Source organism: Brienomyrus brachyistius, chromosome 15, assembly GCF_023856365.1.
Source record: "Brienomyrus brachyistius isolate T26 chromosome 15, BBRACH_0.4, whole genome shotgun sequence".
In the NCBI taxonomy this organism is placed as follows: Eukaryota; Metazoa; Chordata; class Actinopteri; order Osteoglossiformes; family Mormyridae; genus Brienomyrus; species Brienomyrus brachyistius.
In genome coordinates, this window is record NC_064547.1 from 14,484,076 (window position 1) to 14,505,188 (window position 21,113).

Below are 21,113 nucleotides of genomic sequence, written 5' to 3' on the forward strand. Positions count from 1 at the left end.
GTGGTGTTGACCGAATAGACCAATCCACGCGTACCGTTCCCAAAATTCAGAGCCGACGTCCGTATCCGCGATACTGACGCATATTGATTCTGTCCATCACGTTTATGAAGGGCGACTCCAGCTGTCAGATGGAAATGAATCTCTGTGCGCTGTTTTACCCCGGCTTACTGAAATCAACGCCTTAAATGCCTTCCACATGTTTGCCCTCGTTTATATTATGTAGCAAACTTAATATAATATAAATAGAGTTTAACATAGGTGTACAGAGCACGTTTTCTTTTATTGGCTGGAGTGGCAGTGAAAAACAAAGCAGGAGCCTTACGCCCGGAGTAGGGAAAGCGATCCATTCAGCCAAACATTTTCTGGGAGTGCTTCTCCAGTTCACCCTTGATGGGATGTCAGTCCGTCACAGAACGCACACACATACTAGTACTTTACCACGGAAAAATGATTTACATACTTAATCACGTACCTATCCCATCATTCAAAAATATATAAATAAATAAATAGACAATAAATGCTTTTAACTCCTTATGCTCTGGTCTTTAAAATTAACTTTAAAAGATTCTCTCTTCACATCGTTTGGCTGTTCCTTACTGTGGAGACGCTTAACAATAAACTGATACCAAACATTAAATTTTTGAATCAGTTATGTTAGAAGCTTTTAGATCAAACCCTGCCCATTTCCCCTTCACATCCTAATTTCCCTAATGTACCATGTCAAAATCGAAATGTTAAATACTCCCTTTATACAACTAATGCATGCTGCATTTCACTGGCTATTCAAGAAATGCCCCAATTCAACTAAATGAAGATAACAATTGATTTTTTTTATTGTGAACTTAATTTTCACTTAGCAAGGCATCAACTGAAAGAATATCTGTGGCCATCTGGATCATATGAGAATATCTAACAGCGACACAATGGCCGGGGAAAACATTTGTATCTTTGTTTCAATGTTTCCTATTCTTTTTTAAGAAAGTGCGTTCATAAAATTTTTATATGGTCTTATCTGTAAGGGTCAGGCAGAGACCACCGAATCTCTAGCGTATTGGTGATGTTAGGGTTGCAGCCCTTTGTGTGGGGGGCTGTGGTTTGAGTCAGACCCTCATTGATGGAAATATGGACAGACAATCATGGCAAAACATGTGAAAATGCTCAACATTGTTTCTTGCTTCCACTTAGCATGGCCAAAAACATTTACATGCATACCACACAGACATACCTGCACATCTTATAATTGTATAATATATTCGTTTCAATATTTTAATTACCATAATCTGTAGCTTTATTATAAATTTTTATTTATTATTTCGGTTCACTTCTCTTTGCTCTGCACGTCATTTGGCAGCTATTTACAGTATTTAGTGCTGGGGATAAACTGCTAGTGATTTGCTGAGCAGTTGACAGTGTGTGTTTTCCCTCACTCTGGGGCTCCTTGTCTAATTTCAGCGCTCCGGTATTGAAAGCACAGCCAAGTGTTTGGGGAAATGTCATTTTTAATTAAGTCCCTAGTCTTAGAAGATGGAAGGCATTAACTTTACTTAGGGTGTAAAGTTGCAAGGATCCAAAGTTTTCTGATGTCTGTGTTCCTGTCCAAGCTAATAACTTTATTCCTATATGTATTTGTATTTGAACTGTATGTGTTTAACCACGTTAATAATTCTTTCTGGGGATTAATAATACATTACTAAAACGTTTCTTAATGGTTACAGAAATGCTTTCCAATTAATTGCTTTGATTTTAGTCCATCTTATTCTTTTTTGTAACCTTTAGAGAAGCTAAATAGCAGATTACAAACATACACGTTGTCCAGGAGTCAACTAAGCTTGTTGGAGTTTTACTTACACAAAAATGTTGAGGGAGGAATGAAAATGATTAGTACAGAGTGAATTCGTGTTCAACCAATAAGAAGGTAGAGGAGGTGGGTCCAAGCAGCTAGAGGAGGTGGGACCAAGACATCTGATTGGTGGGTCCCGCCTCCTCTAGTTGCTTGGACCCATCTCCTCTGCAATCTTATTGGTTGAATATGCAAAATGTCACGTAAAAAAATTAGATAAAGGACAGCACCAGTGTGGGAAGACGTTATGAGCTCAGGGTGTTGAAAACATGACACCAGTTACCCGGAACACCAGCTACAGAACTGAGGCTTATCAAAACCACAAGGACAGAAACAAGCTGCTGATTAACCAGAACCATGAAACTCAAGACAAGACAATATAATCCAGAACTCCAACTCAGAAAACAAGACAGAACCGCAAAGCCAGTGACAATGCCAGCGTTCCTAACTAAACCCCCCAAATGAAATGCAACTAATGTAAATAAGAGTCCATGGATCCAGAAGCTAGACTCCAAACCTAACCAGCCACTCAGCCTTACGCTCAGAGCAGTGACAACAAGTGAGCAATGCTCACTGCTTGATGTAAATAGCTACCATTGGCTCAGGGCAAGGTCACACGGACCTTGCGTAATTACTTGATTACAACGAAGCTCAGATGTAACAGAATTGTACACCTGACACACAAATGATCAAAATTAAATCAGTTTTATACAATTATCTTTAAATGTTTACATACTGCCCTATTTGAAGAAAAATCCCATTTCAAATTCTGTCTCTTCATCAGAATTTAATTTTTGAAGTTAGAACTAATTCGGTGACTTTCAATTATTTTTATGTTGCGGAGAAGTTGGACGCCCAAAGTCTACTGCAAACAAACATGGCACAGAGCTACTGCCTTTACCTGCAAAGAGGGTGAAGGAGGCAGAGAGGGCGAGCGAGGTCTGTCTCCAAGGCCTGCAGTCTAACAGGCTACAGCGATGGTCACAGGGGTGACCCAAACGATGAAGCTCCTGTAGTAGCAGAGGCATGGCGTCATCATGCTCTTACAAGTTACACTGCCAGCGTAGATCCTCAAAGACATCAAGAGCTGCCCACAGCCTTAGGCACATATTATTACAAATTATGTTTTTTTTTAACATCTTGATCTCAGAGGCTTTTAAAAATATTTTCTGCGTTATACACATATTTTTTCCTCCATTTACTAAAAGCTAAATTTGCATTGTTCTTGCTGCTTTGAGATTATCTGACAAGATCTGCTGTAGTTCATTGGACTGTTTGCAATGGCTGCAGGGAACGAAACGTAAGTATCCCACTCTTCCGTTTTTTTGTTTTCTTGGGACATAAAGTGACACTCTCTGTGATATCTGACAGCTCCGGTAAATATATATATATATATATATATATATATATATATATATATATATATATATATATATATATATATATATATATATATATATTGTTTCGTTACACAGCCAGAGGAGAAAATACATCAAGAGCTGTAGAAAGTGAAGCAATTATTTGCAGATATTCTGTCTGCTGCGTTTTAAGCATCTCCCGTGGAAAGTGCAGCAGAGCACAAAGTCAGTACAGTAAATGACATCTCAGAATTTAGTTTTGAAATTGACTAAATCAGAATTCAATGAAATGCAATGCAAAGAAAAGACAAGTTGTTTCGTGAGTATCTTGTTTTTCACTGGTATGGCCCTTATGCCCAACTGTGAACATTCTCACATTGTATGTAAATTGCCATGTTGATTGTTTTAAGTATTTATTCGCCTGGAGTTATTTGATGACATATTTGGTCTGCACGCATCGCTTTCGGCAACGAGGAATGGGCTCCTCCTGATCACGTTTCGTAAATCTCCGTATGCCGCTCGGTAATTCTCGGCCATTTCCGTGCGCGCTTCCACCACCATTTTGTCGCCCCTGAATGTTGTTGGCCGAAGAACCGCACAGAAGATCACATCCATAGTGACAGTCTCCGGCAATGGACGGGTATGTGTTTTTTTTATTACTTTTTATTGTCACTTTTATTTGGCAAGCCTGGTTCAATAATAGACGTGTCAGAAGGTTTTTCCAACGCGTGATCCGTGTGTAGAGTGTGAGTGTATATCTGGATGTAGGAACTCCTGAGTATGACGTTCGACACCTAGGGCTCCTCCAGGTTACACACCGATTTCCATGTATCGTCAGTAAATTACTTGTGCAATCGACCATACGCTTTTTGATGCTGGGAAACTATATACATGCATGCATGCATGCTTGCATGGACCGTAGTGTCGATGAAGAAAGCAGGCTGGGGACGAAAGTGCGCCTCTGCCTGCTTTGTTGTGAGTGCATCGGGCATCCCTTTGTGTGGGCGTTTGCCTTTATTGATCTGCGTCTGGATTCACAGGATGGGGGGTATTATTTTGCATGCTTTGACAGGAACAGCATTGTCTTTTTGTTAAACCCTGCTAGCGATCTCAGCAATCAGAGTGATGTTTTTTTACATTGTAAGTTTACTAGCCTAGACACCCCCGGTCACACCTCACTCACTTCAGCATAGTAAGTTAAGATTTTAATTTATATATTTATTTGTTTATTTATTTATTCATGCATGCATCATTCAAAGTTGTACGCATAGATCTATTTGGTTTATGCTTTCAGCTGACCAGCTGTTTTCTGAAAGGCATCAGCGATCTCGCAAATATGAGTTAAATAAAATATCAAAGTTCTGTATAGATATTTGGTGGAAAAAAAACTTTAGGGCTGGGGCGGAGTAGCATGTGTTTGAGGCAGATCCAGGTCAGCTTCCTAAATCGCTCCTATGTGTTTAAAAAAATCCCATTATAATTCCAAAGTAAATGTTTTATTAAACAGTAGGAAAACATAGAAAAATGTAGACACCGGTACAATGAAAATAAAACCTTTAAAACTATTAGACTTGATGTACCCCTCTAACTTGCCAGAAAATACGAAATAGGCGGTATAGTGTATTATATGATTTATTATTATTATTATTATTATTAAGCATATAGATTGGAAAAAGTGGCCATTCTCACTGCATAATACAAACCGTATATCACATGTATCTGTAGTGGTGTTATAATTAATAGTCTGGGGGGTCTTTCTGTTGACCAAAGATGTTGCACTGGGTTAAGGTAACGCGCAGTGCTGTTTGTGTGCATAGAGTTTCACTTGCGCTGTCTACCTCATGGCAACAATAACTTTTTTTAAAAAATTTTGTTTATTGCAGCATTGTCAGTGATGTGACCGTTGGTGTAAAGGTAAGCTTGCCTGTTTTCTCATGTTCAGAATTTTCATCAAATGTGTGAAAGGAAAGCTAGGTTATTTTGATTAGTATTTTTTTCTTTTAATGACCAATGTAGTGGATGCTATTAAGTTTATTATTAAGTGAAATAGGTCAATTTAGAGCAGAGTTGCACTCTGTATATATTCTAATTGAGGCATTTTCCTTATGAAATTCCCACAGGGAGGCACCTGCCTCAGTTGCTAGCACTGCTGTCTCACACCTACAGCAGTGGACTGTGGGATCACAGGCTGCCTTTGCAGTGTGGAGTTTGATTGTGATTCCCGTCTCATGCGGGTCCTCTTTGGGAACGGGCCTTTTCAACCTTGTCCAGGATAAACTGACAGAAGCTGGATGAATGGATGGAATTCATATTTATTAATTATTCATTTCTACCTGATTTCAAACAGATGAAATGAATAAAAGACTTGTTTAAAAAATAAAGTACTCCTTTTGCATGTCCTTCTTATTTATGCTAATAAAATGTAAAAAAGAAATTTCAACCAAATTAAGAGTAGCTCATGATATACACCTCTAGACAAAAGTAAGAGACCATTCTATATTTGTTTAGAAATCTGCATTTTTAAGTCCTGGTTTAATTGTGGTTCGGCCTACAGAAGGCTACACTTCTGTACACTGACAGAAGACAGGTTGCTTTCAGGCTCAAACTATATAAAGACAGTAGTACACAAGAACAAGGTGAAGCAGGAGACACTGGCAATGACCAAAAACCAGCCAGGTAGAGGGTTAGGGTTTCTCATGGCAGAGATGACCTCAAGTGACCTTTAAAAAGAATGGGAAACATTAAGTGTTATGAAGTGCAGGACATTTTATCACAGCCTGCATAGAAGCAGGACTGAAGTCCCATAAAGCAAAGAAGAAGTCCTTCATAAATGAGAAACAGGGAAGAGCCAGGCTGCAGTTTGAAAAAAATGTATGTTGTTACAGAGGTGCTAACCCATAAATTGACAAATGAGTGAAACTAAGCATTTTTCTGTGGTTTCTTAATTTTTTCCTGAGCTATACTTTAAAAAGTTTAAAAAGACTTGACTTGTATAAGTTTCTTATAGATCACGTTCCCCTATTTTGTTAAAAGCAGTAAGAATGCTCTCACCTGCAATGGAAAATGGGTAGCAGCGAAGACATGACTAACGACAGTGCTATGATGACATGTGGCAGACTTGAGGTCTTTGCCAAAGTGCCGAGAATGTTATCGATCAGATCACATGCTCTCAGGCAAAGGCAGACGCCACTTGGTCCAACTGTTCTTGTCTTGCAGCAACTCTTCAGATATGTGATCTTACTGTGATATAGTGAGCACTGTTTTTCCTAATGAGGACGTTTGACACCGGTTCACGGTGATTAGCACTGTCGCCTCACATGTCTGGGGCCAGGGTTCCATGTATGTGGAGTTTGCATGTTGTCCCCGTGTCATTTGTGGGATTTCCTCTGGGTGCTCCGGTTTCCCCGTTACAGTCCAAAAACATGCTGAGGTTGATTGTAGATACCAAATTGCCTGTGGGGGTGGATGTGTGAGTCAATGGTGTGTGAGTGGGCCCTGCAGTGGGTTGCCGCCCCATCCTGGTTTGTTCACTGCCTTGTGCCTGTAGCTTCCGAGATAGGCCCCGGACCCCCCCACAACCCTGAATAGGATAAGCAGTTACAGAAGATGGATGGATGGATGGGAATTTGACACTTTACTGCAGAGATTCTTTATTCAGATCTAAAGTTTACATTTCTTGTCTAATTTGGCTCACATAGTTCATCATATCAAGCTAAAGTTGCCCTTTATGATTCTTATGAATTCAGATATTCAGAACAACTCAACATATCTTTTCTAATGAACTCTTTCTCACATGATTTCCCTCAAGTGCTTAACATGTCAGACATCCGACGCCTGTTATCAGGCTACTGATGTAAAATCTCTTCAGAATTTCAATTTTCTCAGGTCTGCTTTATAAAGGATGCCTTTTCAGTGTCGTAAAAGTAAAATAACTGATATCCATTTGGTTTCTGTTGTCTTCCTAGTCTGTAAGTCCCCTTCTAATATAATGACCTTTTCAAACAATATACAGAAACTCCTCTACTTGAGAACAAGATACGTTCCGAACGGCCGTTCTTAACTCAAAATGTTCGTAAGTCGTTATTCAACATCATTTTAAGTACAAAGAACTAGGATGCTGGGAGTACGCACGTTACGCTGCTGCACGGCGGGAGTAGCGGTCAGAAGTCGTACTCGGCGGGATTGGTGCGCAGACAGGGAACGGGAGCCCAATGGACACAGTTTGGACTTACAGTCCTCTTTGTTCGTATGTCTGAAAGTTGGTAAGTTGAAAGTTCGTAAATAGAGGAGCGTCTGTATATAACTTTTTTTGAAACATTTTTAGAGGCTAATGAAATGAACAGGGTTGCTAGGTAATGCTCTTTTCCAAACCACATAGAGTTGTTTCTAGGTGAATTGTCAGCCATTGATACAGGTCCTGCCAATTCTGGGGCTTATGGCGTGTGACATTTATTTCCTTCCTAAACAATTATAAAAATGTTTGTTCTCTCTGAATAACATAATGAATATCACAGAAGTATACCCTAATTATGTTTACAGCCAGTAGTGCCATTTGGTGGCTGTGAAACATTTTTTTTTACACAGGGCTTAACTTGTTGCAGTCCTCTAGAGTAAGATGGTGGTGAATGTTTAACTGAGCTGTTAAAATGTTTAATTCGGTGAAAGATTAAACTGTTAATTAAATAGTGGTCATTATTTGATTAATAATAAATATTATTACCTGTTTTTCGGCATGATAGGTTTAATTCGTAAAATATATTTTGTCTTTCATGCACAATGTACTACACAGTTCTGGAAATGCACAATTTATTTAATGCTAAATTAATTTTTAGCATTTTTAACTTCATTTTTAGTGCTCAGCTTCACTCATTTCAGCATATTCCCTTGTTTCAGGGTTCTTTCCCCACATTTTTGTTCACACATAAGTATTTTTCTTATTTACAGCAACTTGCAGCAATTTAAACATAGTGAATTTGCCTGTTTGTAATTGCTGCTGTAAAGTGGCACTTAGCACTATCACCACATCAGCCCCTTCATCTGATCTCCCTCACCTCAGCCACGCCCCTTCATCAGGTGTCCCTCACCTCAGCCACGCCCCTTCATCAGGTCTCCCTCACCTCAGCCACGCCCCTTCATCTGGTTTCCCTCACCTCAGCCACGCCCCTTCATCAGGTGTCCCTCACCTCAGCCACGCCCCTTCATCAGGTCTCCCTCACCTCAGCCACGCCCCTTCATCTGGTTTCCCTCACCTCAGCCACGCCCCTTCATCAGGTCTCCCTCTCCGCAGCCACGCCCCTTCATCAGGTGTCCCTCACCTCAGCCACGCCCCTTCATCAGGTCTCCCTCACCTCAGCCACGCCCCTTCATCTGGTTTCCCTCACCTCAGCCACGCCCCTTCATCAGGTCTCCCTCTCCGCAGCCACGCCCCTTCATCAGGTGTCCCTCACCTCAGCCACGCCCCTTCATCAGGTCTCCCTCACCTCAGCCACGCCCCTTCATCAGGTCTCCCTCACCTCAGCCACGCCCCTTCATCTGGTTTCCCTCACCTCAGCCACGCCCCTTCATCAGGTCTCCCTCTCCGCAGCCACGCCCCTTCATCAGGTGTCCCTCACCTCAGCCACGCCCCTTCATCAGGTCTTCCTCACTGCAGCCACGCCCCTTCATCAGGTGTCCCTCACCTCAGCCACGCCCCTTCATCAGGTCTTCCTCACTGCAGCCACGCCCCTTCATCAGGTCTCCCTCACCTCAGCCACGCCCCTTCATCAGGTCTTCCTCACTGCAGCCACGCCCCTTCATCAGGTCTTCCTCACTGCAGTTCAGATTCAGCTGTTTCTCATTCTGGTTTAATTTTTTCCATTAATTGCATCGCCTACTTAACCGATGTAGCCAGTTCCTTGAGTACCAGGAGTTATTGTTTCATGATCAACAACTGAGTCGTGTCTGTCCGTCTGTCTGTCTATGATTTTCTGATTATTAATAATATTAATTGTTGTTTTACCACCTGCGTTTTCAAGCTAGTTTCAAAGTAAACAGACATCTGCTCCGACACCTGTGCAAACTTCTTTTTTAGAAGTTTATTCACACCATTTTAAAAGTGAATTTTCCTTGGTTTTCCATGATTTGTACCTCCGCACATGGGAGCTGTGCAAGCCAAACTATTAGTTGAAAATGGTAACTTTCACCAGTATTCCACTTAGACGTACTTTTTCACTGTGCTATGGAGATCACTTCGGGTTATCTTTATAATCTATCATTCATCTAGTGTACTGTTAAATTTCTAAAATTACTTAAATAGTAAAAATAAAACAAAAACCCTTTTCTCAGTTGTGCCACCTGACATTTGAGGTAATGTAAATTTGTGGAGAAATATTTTTCAGTTTTTTTAATGCTTTTAAAACTACAATGTTTTTCAACTTTTTTTAAAAATGAATTTTAAGGTTTCAGTCATTGAATTAACCCTAATTAATATAAGTTTTTAATTTCTTAAATTTTAACAGTTTATACTTTTTTTGCAACACCAGATATTTTTGGAGATAAAAGCATGTTGAAACTGCATATTTCAATGTATTGGAAATGCTATATATTTGGATAGCAAAAAAAGGATTGACTGGGACACACACATGCATGTCATACCTGCCTACTCTGCTCTCGGATCCCTGCTTCCTGAGCTGTTCATGTTTAGAGGTGATGAGCTGTTCCTTTTTCATTAACAGTACAATATTGATATTTCATTAAAACATAGCCTTTTATTCCGGATGAAATGATAATGAGGAGAGCTGTAACGGCTGCAGGGCAATATCCATTTTATATGTGCTTTGTCCTCATGTTGAAGACCATACTCGCTATGTAAGTTCAAAACCTCGTCTAGAAAAGTACTTCATTGTTCCAAGTTGAAAGCAATGGAGTCTTATAATGAGGATGAAATTATCCCTTCTAGCATAGAGCTTTGGCGTAAATAAGAGATATCGCGAAATAGGGATACTGACTAGTATTGACCTAGAAAAAAGGAACGGTGTGTTTTAAGTGGGAGTTGAGAGGAGAAAATATCAAGGTGCAATATTAAAAGAGGAACTTGCAGGCTGCCACAGGATTTCAGATTTCCACTCATTTTCCCTTGAAATCTTTTCTTCATTGCAGGGGGATTTTTTTTAAACTCACACTGAAACTTTCTTAGTGCAAGGAATCGCAACATACAGCATCATGTATAATAAATAAATTATGATAATGACTATTATTACTGTTGTTGCTACTGCTGTTTGTTTTGGACCGCCCATAAAGTAATGAATAACTGGTGCAAGATAAATCTTCTAATTTCAGCTTCCTGGTTTAGGGAGACATGAGTGTGACATGCATCTGCTCTGATTGAACCAACAGCGGGGGGCAGGAGAGATATTTAGTATCTTCACATATGGCTCCCCACCTTATATTTTAGATATTCCATCTTTTGAACTGTTTGAGCCATAGTTGACTTGGCAGTGTGCCAGAGAAATGGCCTGATCCTGTATCAGGACTCCCCTGTATCAGGACTCCCCTGTATCAGGACTCCCATGTATCAGGACTCCCATGTATCAGGACTCCCATGTATCATGACTCCCATGTATCATGACTCCCAAGTATCAGGACTCCCCTGTATCAGGACTCCCCTGTATCAGGACTCCCATGTATCAGGACTTCCCTGTATCAGGACTCCCCTGTATCAGGGCTCCCATGTATCAGGACTCCCCTGTATCAGGACTCCCCTGTATCAGGACTCCCCTGTATCAGGACTCCCATGTATCAGGACTCCCCTGGATGCATTATTTTCTTTGGTTCTTTAATGGCCTCTAACACACCACTGTTTAATTAGAAACATGGTCTGTATGAATAGTGGAGATGATGCAGAGCAAATTGTAGCATTAGTTCAAACTCAGAAATGAAAAATAGATAGATAGATAGATAAAAACATATTTGTACTGGCGTCTCCTAAGGAGATGATATCAAAGTATCAATTAAATTACATAAGTACAGTTCTCAATTTATGACGATTTTTGACAATACATTTGTATTTCATTAGTAATTAGTCTATGTTTGCATCCACAATATAATAGACAATATTTAAAACATTAACCTTTTTGAGGATTGTTACACCCCCTAGTTACACAAATTCTGTATCCTGGTCTCTCCTTCTGTGGTTTTTCCCATTAATATTTGATGCAAAACAAAATGGTTTTAAGAACATTCTACCAAAGTTTTGTCCCTCACCCCTCCCAAAGCATACTCTGGTATGTCACAAAAGGTTCTTGTCAGAGGTAACTTTATTACGTGCAATTTATTTGTAGGCTGTGTAGCTTTAAGAGCCTCACATTTAATTTATCGTAACCGTAAAAACGTAAGCGATAAAGAACAATTTAAGGGAATTCACTCAAAGACACAACCAAGATGTCGTATTAAAAAGTTATGCTTGTAATGGTTCTGCGTTTGCCCGTCCACGCATCAGTCACTTTTAGCATCGCTCTGAGGGAGTCGCTGCCTGTGCTGCAGACAGCAAGGAGCCTTTGGGGAAGACGGGAGCTGCAGATGAAATTACACCATCTGACATCTCAGACTCGCAAGATTAAAACAACACAAAAGGGTGCAACATAGCCAGTGTTTTATGTTCTCGTTTCCTCAAAGTGTCTTAGGAGGGCTGTATTTCATTTCTTCTTCCTGGGACAATGAAGGGAGTCTTTAGATGAGTGTTCGTCTTATTTATTTGTTTTTTGTGTCTTCCTTCCAGAGAGGATCAGATGAGCTAATGTCTAGCAGTCTATATAACAGTCCGACCTCGGGGCTGACCGGTATTGTAACTGGTGAGTTCACCTCCCGCCCCCGTGTTCCGGAAAATGGTGTTATAATTTATTTTTGTAAATCATTCTTATCACGTGCATTCATAGTCATATTCTGGCTTTTACGGCACAAGTAGCCTTCTGTTCTTTTGTAGGTGTGCACCCACACAATAAATAGCGTGCACAAAAATGTGGTTTTTCCACATTTTATTGTCTTTATTAAATAATGAAAACTATATGCACTTTCACTGTGATCTGTTAAGATTTTTTAGAGGTAAATAACATTTGTATTGTATTGTGTAGGAACAATGTAAACATCTGTTTTAGCTATTCGTAGTTTGTTTTTGTTTCTCATTTTTACATCATCGCAGCAACACAGGCTGCTTCTGCATCAAACAAGCAGGTCGCGATGTTGCATTAGCAGTAGGCCTGCCCCTTGTGGCTAGGCCCCTGGTTCAGGCACTTCCAGGTGATTGACAGCTAAGCTAAGGTAATCTGCAAAGCCCAGCTAATTAAAAGGCTGGAGCAGCCGGATACGAAGCTACCGGCTCAGTTGCAGTTACATGACACGAAATGAAACGAAATGAGTAGCAAAATGTACTAAAGTTTAATTGTAGGACATTGGAGTTTGTTTCAATCTTTTGAACTATTTTTACTTCATTAATTTCATTTTAAACATGCTTGAAATGTTTTATGTATTTATTTTAATGTTATGTATATTTACTTCTTAGCTGTGTTGTTTGATCTTATGATCTTCATATGAACGTCACGGCATCTTGATTTTGTTTCTTTACACTGTAGCCAATGGCAATGACAGCAAAAAATTACGAGTGGAAGACAGAATGGATTGCCCCCCCTCCCGGGTAATCCACATTCGCAAATTGCCCAATGAAGTGTCGGAGACGGAAGTCATTGCTCTTGGCTTGCCTTTTGGGAAAGTCACTAACATCCTGACCCTCAAGGGAAAAAATCAGGTGTGTGGGTTGTGTGCAAAGCAGTTTTTTGTAAAGGAGGAGGAGGTGGACTGACAGCACATAGTTAAACAGCCTTAACATTACGCGGGCAGAGCTGTTTCTTTTCCACCCTGTTAGTTTTTATCTTAACAAGGTTGCCCAGATTTTAACAAGATTTTGATCTACTCCCTGTAACATCAGTTGGGTCTGTTATTATTAAACTGTGTGAGTAAACCAACAATCTTTCTCCCGGAAAACAGAGACTGCGGTCTTTCAGTATTTGTGGATACAGACGGAAGTACCCTCAGAGTTAACGCAATAATTGTATTACGATGATTTAATTTAAACATAAAAAGAATTAGTACGTTTCTTCCTTAGATGATCAAATGCAATAATAGGATGTTAATTGATGTTTGTGCTCTGTGCTAGATTGGTAAAATGCTGTTCATTTGTAGGCTTTTTTGGAGCTTGGAACTGAAGAAGCAGCCATGACCATGGTGAACTACTACACTGCCGTAACGCCTCACGTCCGCAATGTTCCTGTATTTATCCAGTACTCAAATCACAAGGAGCTGAAGACGGACAACGCGGGAAACCAGGCAAGTGAATTTTCAATTTGCGAATCTGTTTGTTTTAAAAGCCTGTCAACGAATGTAATTTGTAAGAACGATCTGCAGTGATTTAAATTAATTAAATTGCATCCAGGTGTTTTTGGACGCAACCAGAATGTTCTTAATGGACTTCAAAGTGAAGTCTGATAAAAGGAAGATGGTAGCTTAAGATGATTTCGCCTTGTGTGTTTCCCCCGCTAAAGCGCGCCCAGGCTGTCCTCCAAGCGGTCTCCGCTGTCCAGGCAGGGGGCGCTGCAACTCCAGCGGCGGCCTCCAGTGAAAATGCACTGACCCCGGCTCCCAGCCCAGTGCTTAGAATCATCATTGACAACATGTTTTATCCCGTCACTCTGGATGTCCTTCAGCAGGTTGGGCTAGATTTACCTCAGTTCCTCTTTTTTTAACTGTTACCTTCCGAGGACTGACACAATTTGTTCGAAAAGTTAAAACTTTGTGTTGTACATTCATTTTATTTGAAGAATTTCTTTAAATGTTATGTTGATAAAATTTTATATGTATGCGTCAATAATAGAGGAGGTTTATGGGAGCGATCTTTTGCCTCCCTGGGTTTGGACACCAATACCATGCCTGCTTCCTGGTCTCTGGTGCAAATACTATATCTTACCCTTGAGTAAAGCCATTAAGCCCAGTGTCTGCAAGGCCGCTGGCTGACCCTGTGCACTGATGCTCATTTTCATGTCACTTTTTAAAAAAGCATCTGTTAAAGTCTAATCTAAGATTTATGCACGTATGCTTGTCATTGGTAGATCTTCTCCAAGTTTGGAACAGTCATGAAAATCATCACTTTCACCAAGAACAATCAGTTCCAAGCCCTGCTACAATTCAGTGACCCTGTGAATGCACAGCAGGCCAAACTGGTGGGTGACCAGTCACCTTGCATTGAAATCTACTCATTGTACAATTATTTTGTATTTATGTATGAGCCAGAAACAGAGTTAATTAAGCTGAAGCCTCTGAAACATTTCTGTGTAAATGAATAAAATCACTCTGCATTAAAAAACATTTTTCACAAATAAAAAAAAATGTTACATATGGATATCTGTATTCCAGGCCTTAGATGGTCAGAATATCTATAATGCCTGCTGCACATTGAGGATTGACTTCTCCAAGTTGGTGAACCTCAACGTGAAGTATAACAATGACAAGAGTCGGGATTACACTCGACCAGAGCTCCCCGCCGGAGATGGGCAGCCCGCTGTGGACTCCTCCGTGGCTGCAACTTTTAACAAGGATTCTTCATCTTTACTTGGTAGGAGACGAGTTCATCTCCAGATCCAGGCCTCCAGGACTATGTGACTTTATTCTGCCAGCCATCTACATGGTACCTGGCTGCTGCTTATGATCAGATGGAATCAGTCTGATTCTTAATTCTTCATTCACCATTTATACATGTGGACCTTTTCATGTGTTACATGGAAACAGGAAATCCTGGCAAACAAAATGTTAAAAGCTAGAACTTAGGAAGCAGTTATAGTGAAGTCAGGTGCACCTGGAGCTGGCTGGTGGGCAGAAGGAACCAAGAAAATATGATTTCAGATAATTAGTCCTTCTCACAAATGAGAGACATGAAGTGTTGAAAAGCAAAGATTTAAATACTCTATCTAGACATAAGGTGCTCAGCATTATCATTTTTTTCTTTCTGTACTGTAGTAGCTATTTAGCAGATGCCTCTGTGAAGTTAATTTTAATGTACAAATTCTCCTCAGGTACTCCATCTGGGATTGTAGCTCCTTATACTAGTGGAGGAGGATTTCCATCTTCTCTTGGGTTTGCACAGGGTGGAGGTACCTGTACTTTCGTTACAATCTGTTCTTTCTGTCTCTAACGCCATATTAAACAACATACAGCTTTATTTGCATAGTACATGTAAACACTGGCATCTTTTTGAGGTGTGTGTGTGTGGGGGGGGGGGGGGGAGGGGCGGGGGGGCTTTGTTTAACAAAACCTCTAGGTGAAAAACATGTAAATAATAAGCCAGAAATGGGCTAAACCCTACCATTAAAGTTGTGTTAAAGGAAAGTGATATTTACTTTGAAACACTTTTAGGTTTCATTTTATTCAGTCGTCATTAGAGGCTCTGATTGTGGACTTCAGCGTAATTGGAGTAATGAACTGGGACCCTTGCCAGAGTTACCTTGGAGAGTTTCCATTTGTTTAGCATACAGAGTCAGCCTGATGATATGCAAGGCCAGTGCCGTTACAGCACAGCGAAGCCCTCTTCTCTCCTGCAGCTGTTCTCCGTGATTGTGACAAGCACGTTACAGTAGAGTAGCTTGGTCTGGGCGGTGCTGTGCTCTCCTCTCGGTTTGGGGTTGAATTGTCTCGCGTCCGCATCTCCTGCTGAGTGAGGCTTTACGGTCCTTTCTCGCTGTCACAGGGGCCCTGAGCCCGCTGAGCGCTGCGGCGGCAGCAGCGGTCGCTGCCGGCAGGGTGGCGTTGTCGGGGCACTCCAGCACCAACGGCGTGCTGCTGGTCAGCAATCTCAACGAGGAGGTCAGTCACACTCCCTGACCCTCCTCTGGCTCTCGCTCCACTGCTCACCGTACTCTGTGCTTCTCTTATTTTGCCTGTTACTCCATCTTCTCCCCTGTCTATGTATACAGAGTAAATATAATAAATCTATAAATCTCTAAAGGTCACTGTAGGCAACTGTCATTTATACCAAATCTTTGCAAACAGTGATCTTGCAGAATTTAGCTTTGTCTGGTTAAATTTGTTTGAGGTTTTTTCAGTTTATTTGAATGGTGGAACAAAGTAAAGGTGATTTGTTAGTAATTAACTCATTATTTTTATTTCTCAACAATGCACTCTGGTTAAAAAACGCTATAATAATGGATTGCTGCCTTGGCATTACCTTGTGTTTTTGTTTTGCTGTGTTGTGGCAGCATGTCCTGTCTCTGTCTTTCTGGTTTTTACATTTATTCTACTGAAATCCATTTGTCTTCAAGGTTCTCTCCAAGAGAATGGATGAACACCTCTTTTCCAGTTTGGTGTTTTTTCTTTGCGGGTTTTCTAAATGCACGTTCTGTCTATCTCTCTCTCTCTCTCTCTCTCTCCCCCTCTCTGTTTCCTGTTCTCTCTCACGTGAACTGATATGTTAACTCTCCTTTTTTTTCCCCTGTTCACATCTACTCCTCTGACTTAATTTCCCTGTGTGCTGTGAAAGCTGATATGAAATGTGGGAACTTCACTGAGTCTACAAACGGACTTTTCCAGATCTTTAAATTAAACAAATGAAACATTTTTTTGGGCACAATTCTAATGATTATGCCTTAACTTTGCAAGGCAGTTTTCATGGGGGAAATTGCTAAAAATTAAGATTTCAGCTTAAATCGTGTTCTTTGTCAGTTTACCTGCATTTCATATTTCATATTGCTGTGGTATATTTTGAAATTCTGCTGCATGTCCTTTTTTTCCTCATCATTATTTATTAGAATATACTTTTTTAGACTGATTTACTGTGCCCACAATAGTCTTGTGTGACTACATTTGGGACAATTATATACAAAAAAACCCATAAACCAGCCATTTTCTGACAAAAGTCCTGCATTTTCTGTGTACTGACCTATATTTTATTTTTGTTTCCCTATTATGTTTTTCTCCATCGCTTATCCTTTCCCCCTTTCATTCCTTCTTTCTGTTGCCCATCTCTTCTCTTCTCTTCTCCTCTCTATTGTCTTCACCCCTTCTTTTGCCCTCTGTTCATGCTCTGTGCTTGAACAAAATGTACCTTGGAACAACTTGCCCCAATTAACTGCCTTGAACCATGATCCATGACCACCTCACCATTCTACGGGAAACCACCCTTCGTTATGGATGATCTGTTCATCTACGCTCTTCCTCGACTCTTCTCTCTTCCTGTCTTACGCTGCTTGCTCTCCTCTCCTTCTAAAGATGGTTACGCCCCAAAGTCTGTTTACTCTCTTCGGTATGTTATCGTTAGCACTCTTTTTTTTATTTTATAGTTATTTTAAATGTTTTTCATATTTTGACTTTATTATGAATTTTGAATTTATTATGAGTTCTTGACTTGTAGTTCAATTGCATTTTCATTATAGTTTCCTTCATTTTTTGTTTAGTTTTACCTCTCTCTCTCTCTCTCTCTCACTTTTGAAGTCTTTGTCCATAGACAGTTTTATTTTAATGCATGGTTAAATTATTTTGCATGTATTTTTTTAATTTTCCATTTGCAGAGCTTTTTAGAGGGTATATCAACAAACAAACTTGTTTTGTTTGCTCATTTTGTTGAACGTTCTGTCTTCACGTTGTGCTAATTGGCAAATGCTAACTGTGCTAACAGTGATTTCCCGTTCTATTTCTACGCCTGGCGACCTCTCACTTCAAACAGGTGTGTATGGCGATGCTCAGCGTGTGAAGATACTTTACAATAAGAAAGACAGTGCGCTCATACAGATGGCTGATGGGAATCAAGCCCAGCTTGGTAAGTGAGAGACATTTTACTTAAGGTAAAATGAACACAATGGCCAAAATACCATACTTGATGATTGTCAGGTTTAATGGGTTGAAGGCCACCTTCATTTGACACTCTTTCCGTTTATCAGAGTTCAGTTTTGTAACTAATGAACCACAGAGAGTAGTGATATTTTTGTTTCAAGAGAATGTTTTTTTAATGAATTAATTTCATTTTTTTAAACTTCCGTTTTTTGCTACAGTTACTGTATACTATTAAAGAAACATTGCATATTGACTAGGGATATTGATTATGTTGATTAAGTTTTATTCAAGACATTTTTGTGATTAGCCTTTCTGTAGAGGGAAAAATGAAAAATGCGTATATGTAAACATAATTGTGATGTATATAGGCATATGTAACTTGTGCTTCGTTAGGCTAATGATTGATTTCTAAAAATAAAAAGAAAACCATTCATAATCTGTGGGCAGCGGGGAAATATATCACTGCACAAATTTTACAGCCCAGCATTGGTGGTACAATATCAAGTACTGGTATGTTGAATGTTTGTACATTTCATTTACATAATTGTATACTGCTAACATATTTAGAGTTCTAGCACCCATGTAAACAATACGTTTCAGTGTTATAGTGGAGAGAAACATGGTCAGGAAACAAATATCGCAATCCATTGTTATTGAGTGCTAGGTAGATCCTTTATGTTCTCACTGATGGATTGATGATCTGCTGTAATTAACTTGTGCATTCATTATTGATTGATTGTCTCCAGTGTTTACCTCCTTGTTCATGCTATGGAAATGGCTCATTGCACAACGCTGTTTATGAGAAGTGTAATTTTAGCTCCTTTGCCATTATAGCAATGAGTCATCTTAACGGGCAGAAGATGTACGGTAAGATCATCCGGGTCACGCTGTCAAAGCATCAGATGGTACAGCTTCCCAGAGAAGGACTGGACGACCAGGGGCTCACAAAGGATTTCACAAACTCCCCCTTGCATCGTTTCAAGAAACCCGGTTCCAAGAACTTCCAGAACATATTTCCCCCATCTGCTACTCTTCACCTGTCAAACATCCCGTGAGTAAAGACATTATTTATGTCGGTTTTTTTTCTCCCTGTTATGTACACTGCCACAATGGTGACCTGTCACCTTATTATTTCTGCAGACAAGACGTAACAGAGGATGACCTGCGGGTACTGTTCTCAAACTCCGGTGGCACTGTGAAAGCCTTCAAGTTTTTTCAGTAAGAACTTTGCTAGTGAACTTTTGAAAAGGTGCATTTTAGTAAACAAAAAGAGATCTGTGTCTGAAATCTGAGAGGAACACGGCTTTCTGAAGTAAATTAATACTGGTTCATCACCATTATAAATCTCAGAATTACTGACTAATTCATCATTCTAATTCGTTATCGCAGGGACCGCAAAATGGCCCTTCTGCAGATGTCTACTGTTGAAGAAGCAATTCAAGCCTTGATTGACCTCCACAATTATAACATGGGGGACAACCATCACCTGCGTGTTTCCTTCTCAAAGTCGACCATCTGAACGCGTTAGTGGAACTATCTGTGTCTTCACGGTCTTCAGTGGTAAAGCCAGTTGACTTTTCAGACGTGGGACCACTGTTTTGACAAATTCAAAATTAACCAGTCATTCCTTAAGAAACGATGAATTTGTTACATGAAACTAATTTGTAAGGATGTTGTACTAGTATGCTTTAAAGACATTTCTACCCCTCTTATTCCCATTTCTTCCATTTCAAGGAAGGTAGTTAAGTTTTATAATTGACGAGCTATGTGCCTTACTTGATAAAAATTTATCAACGCCTCCTTGTTTGTTTATTTGCATAAATGCTTGAACTTGGCTGTCAAGGCACTTATTCTCTGTCAAATGGATTTGTAATTTTAATTTTTTTCCCCTTTCCTCCTCACGTGTATCTGTACAGCTTGAAATTCTGCCTCTGAAGGTTTCTTATCATTTATGGTGGACCTTACTTTTGATCACTTTGTTTGTTGTTGTAGAGCAAGTGTTGGCACAGGATTTGGATTGAGCTGTGAATTATCTATTATAAAGGATTGATAATTTTCTAGCAGAGTGGCTGTATCAAAAGCGGCCAAAGATAAAGCTGAAGCTCTAGTTTAATTAAGCCTTTATTAGTTCTTTGTTTTGTTTGTGCATCACTTACTGTTATGGTGTATAGTACTAGTGCTGCTTGTGACTTGAATATACTTTAGATGTTCTTTGAAAGCTCCTTATGTGCATTTATATTTTGTTTGGGTATTTTTAAAAGGCTGCAGTTTCTGAGCATGTACTGAGTGGTCTAGTTAGTTATCATTTAAACTGCTGTTGCATGCATTAAAAAGGCAAGAAAAAGGCTCTCAGAAGTGATCTGGCAGTGCTGGCATTACTTGGCAGTTTTTTCGAAAGGACATCCTGGTAGGACCAAAGTTTATGTGCCTTTAGTCTTAATTTACATTTCATTGTACAAAAAAAAATCTGATTTATTAAATTTTTCAAATGTTTTATATTTCATAAAGAAAGAGTAACGCTTTATAAAACACAGTGCAGAATCAGCAGGAAATGGTCAGGCGGTGACTTCATGACCTCAGTTGTATACAGAACTTAACGCAAGTGATTCAATACATGAACTACCTGCCTAAGACAAACCTTGTCTACTCTTGCCAATAGAAAATGCAAAAAAAAAAACCTCTGTCTGCTTTGGGAAAATGTCATGTATATTTTATATTTTATTTGGGTTTTTACATCTTTAGAAATGAATGATTCATTTATAGTTTGGAAATGGCACAATTAAAGGTGAATTTTCTAACAATCGGGGCGGTTTGACGGTTTGATTTCAGTGCTCTCTGCTTCTTCCTCTGTAGCAACGCTCAATAAATCTTTCTGTAGCTCTGCTCACTCTTTCTGTCTGTGCTGCTTCTCTGTTGTACTTCACCTCACTTTGCTTCTGATGTCACTTATCAATCAGGGTGGGAAAGGTGCACCATTGTGCTGCACGATTTGCCGCAAAATAATCCGTAAGGAGGGAGAAAATCCCCAATATCAACTACCACAAAACTGCATACGTGGCTCACCTAAATGA

At 39.9% G+C, this 21,113-nt stretch overlaps 1 protein-coding gene and 1 long non-coding RNA gene across 3 annotated transcripts; one reads left to right on the forward strand and one right to left on the reverse strand.

The window, feature by feature from the left end:
- The first annotated feature begins 3,719 nt into the window (after positions 1 to 3,719).
- Positions 3,720 to 20,843, forward strand: ptbp2a (polypyrimidine tract binding protein 2a). 2 transcript variants are annotated; one of them, XM_048977315.1, is made up of 15 exons: positions 3,720 to 3,838; positions 5,082 to 5,112; positions 11,954 to 12,026; positions 12,804 to 12,976; positions 13,411 to 13,554; positions 13,770 to 13,934; positions 14,334 to 14,444; positions 14,638 to 14,836; positions 15,294 to 15,371; positions 15,965 to 16,080; positions 17,482 to 17,515; positions 17,936 to 18,028; positions 18,877 to 19,093; positions 19,183 to 19,260; positions 19,432 to 20,843. In XM_048977315.1, exons 1-15 carry the CDS (start codon positions 3,831 to 3,833, stop codon positions 19,559 to 19,561), a joined length of 1,650 nt encoding a protein of 549 aa, XP_048833272.1. In that variant the 5' UTR covers positions 3,720 to 3,830; the 3' UTR covers positions 19,562 to 20,843. The 2 variants fall into 2 exon arrangements, with proteins under 2 accessions (XP_048833272.1, XP_048833273.1); XM_048977316.1 differs by lacking the exon at positions 15,294 to 15,371 and having other exon boundaries at positions 14,638 to 14,847; positions 15,937 to 16,080.
- On the reverse strand, positions 8,277 to 8,597 carry LOC125709158 (uncharacterized). Its single transcript, XR_007382633.1, has 3 exons — positions 8,514 to 8,597; positions 8,349 to 8,414; positions 8,277 to 8,315 (listed from the first exon to the last, which is right to left on the reverse strand). It is a non-coding gene; the product is annotated as an uncharacterized LOC125709158 (long non-coding RNA).
- Positions 20,844 to 21,113: the final 270 nt, after the last annotated feature.

Excerpts from the sequence above, each read along its gene's own strand:
- ptbp2a (XM_048977315.1), top strand. Across the intron at positions 14,445-14,637 it reads ATGCACAGCAGGCCAAACTG|GCCTTAGATGGTCAGAATAT; the intron begins GTGGGTGACCAG and ends TCTGTATTCCAG. Across the intron at positions 18,029-18,876 it reads TGGGAATCAAGCCCAGCTTG|CAATGAGTCATCTTAACGGG; the intron begins GTAAGTGAGAGA and ends TTGCCATTATAG.